Raw genomic sequence first — 2,065 nt, 5'->3', positions numbered from 1 at the left:
GTTTTTGTCTTTGGGGGTGGTTTCCTTCACTTTCTGTCTCCTTGGGACGGGTTTCCATGGGTGCTTGTCTTCCTGAGGTGGTTTCCATGGATTTTTGCTTTCTTGGGGTGGGTTTCTGTGTTTTTTGTTTTCTTCAGCTGGGTTTCCATGAATTTTCTTAGAATCACAGCACGGCTTGGGCTCAAAGGGACCTCAAGGACCATTAAGTCCCACCCCAGGGCTGCCCATGCTCAATCACACCGTAGATAAGGTTGCCCAACCATTCAAACTAGCATTAAATACCTCCAAAGTCTTCTTGAAGAGTCAGAATGGCTTCTGAGCCCCACACGGATGTTCCATCCCCATCACCAACGTCGAGCACGAGCGATGGAGCAGGAGAACCCCCTCAAAGAAACCTCAGCATCTCCATCAGAGGGCTCTGCTTACAACGATCCCAGAGCATCTCCTAAAGCACGAAGTCGTAACTCCGTTCACGTCGAAGGAAATGAAGAAATACTGTCTGCAGACCCCACGCTCTGCGTGCACGGGCTCGACTCTGCTTCTCGGCTTCGACACGGCCGGAAACCACAGCCTTGGGACCAGGGGTAAAGGGTTGGCCTTTTCTTTTGGCGTCTGGTTGTGGCTCTCTCTGGTGGAAACCCAAATCCTCAGCATGGAGAGCTCCCAAACGCAACCCGAGGGCCGGGCAAGTGCTTCACACAGCGGCGCCGCTCGGAGCGCCGCCACTTATTGCTAAATCGCGCGCGATGGAGGCGATGGGACCAAGCAGCGCTTCTAGAAAACAATGAGGCATCTCGTTTGTTTGTTTGTTTTTGTGCTAAAGGGATGGAGATAATCTTTGTTCATCTCTCCGAGGTAGAAAAAAAATTGTCCCAGAGACAAGAAGCGCCAAGGCCGTCCTAAGACACGCGGCCGTAACGCGGGAGGGCACAGCGCGAGGACAGCACCATTTGGTTTTGAGGCATTCCAGGAACTTCCAGAGCTGGAGATGTCCATCCCGAGGCTGCCGGGAGGAGCAGAGCCTTTTGCTTTGCAGGAGGGGTCCATTGCTACCCTGAATTTTTAGAGTCGGTGGAGGGAAGGCCACCGACTGACGCTCCGTTGCAGACCTCCCTCTGCTTTCTCCCTGCTCCAAGCTACCAACAAGGCTGGGTCTCATCCTCACAATGCATATTTGGGCCCTGGTGCTGATTGTTAGTGGGCAAACACTACAAAGATCCGGAATAGCGAGCGGTAACAGCAAGGCAAAGGACAGCTGAGCTCACCCAGCACTGCTGTTACCGCTGCGATATTCCCGGGCGCACCAAAATGGGGCTGGAATGTTTGGTTTCGCTGAGATGAGCTTCCCGACGGGGCGAGAAGCGAGTGGGCACGATGGGCTGCCAGGGAGAAGCTCAGCACCCACAGCCCTGCGTGGGACTGGGGCAAAGCAGACTTCGTGTCAGCGGCACAAGGGAACGGCGGGACGGTCTGGTTCGCTACCAACCAGGAAAGAGTGGCGGGTGGAAGAGCTGCGGGGTCTGATCCTTAGAGAGCGGGGCACAGCTTGTGAGCACTCTGCACCTTGGCCCTCCGCACGCCCGAGCTGGCGTAGCCCTCGTCGCTGCACACGCTCTGCAGGCTGCCGCGCTCATCCGAGTCGCTGGGGCTGCTGCTGCTCCAGTCGAGGTCTGCGGGCAGGGAGTCGGTGCTCTCCACGTCCACGTCGATCTCTTCTGCAAGCAGAAAGCAAACAGCATCACCAGGAGCTCAGCGGCGCCTCCAAACACTGCGCACAGGCGTGCAGGTCTCACCTCTGTCTGAGTCGGAGCGCTCCGAGGACACGGCGGAGCCGACGCTGTCGGTGCGGATCCTCTCACTGCCCAACTTCTCCAGCTGCCTCTTCAGGTGCCGCTGCTCGCGCTGCAGCTGCTCGATCTGGTGGAGGGCTTTCCTGTCGTAGTCCTCGAGCTTCTGCAGAGGGGGACAAACGGGTTGGAAGAGACTTCAAAGGTCACAGAATCGTGGAATCACGGCACGGTTGGGGTGGAAGGGACCTTAAAGATGAGAGAATTGTGGAATCACG

The 2,065-nt window shown here is 56.7% G+C and overlaps 1 protein-coding gene across 2 annotated transcripts in view; it reads right to left on the bottom strand.

Moving 5' to 3' along the window:
* Positions 1 to 797: 797 nt before the first annotated feature.
* Positions 798 to 2,065, bottom strand: part of MXD1 (MAX dimerization protein 1) — a 5,838-nt gene continuing 4,570 nt past the window's right edge. For both annotated transcript variants that reach the window (XM_042839545.1, XM_042839546.1), the window contains 2 exons: positions 1,794 to 1,953; positions 798 to 1,715 (listed from right to left, as the gene is read on the bottom strand). In XM_042839545.1, coding sequence (XP_042695479.1) covers positions 1,528 to 1,715; positions 1,794 to 1,953 — 348 coding nt within the window. In that variant the 3' untranslated portion in view covers positions 798 to 1,527. The remainder of the gene's footprint in view (positions 1,716 to 1,793; positions 1,954 to 2,065) is intronic.

Source organism: Centrocercus urophasianus, unplaced genomic scaffold, assembly GCF_019232065.1.
Source record: "Centrocercus urophasianus isolate 14NV4802_14NV808 unplaced genomic scaffold, USGS_Curo_1.0 seq_963, whole genome shotgun sequence".
Classification (NCBI taxonomy): Eukaryota; Metazoa; Chordata; class Aves; order Galliformes; family Phasianidae; genus Centrocercus; species Centrocercus urophasianus.
This window is presented reverse-complemented; position numbering and strand designations above follow the sequence as displayed.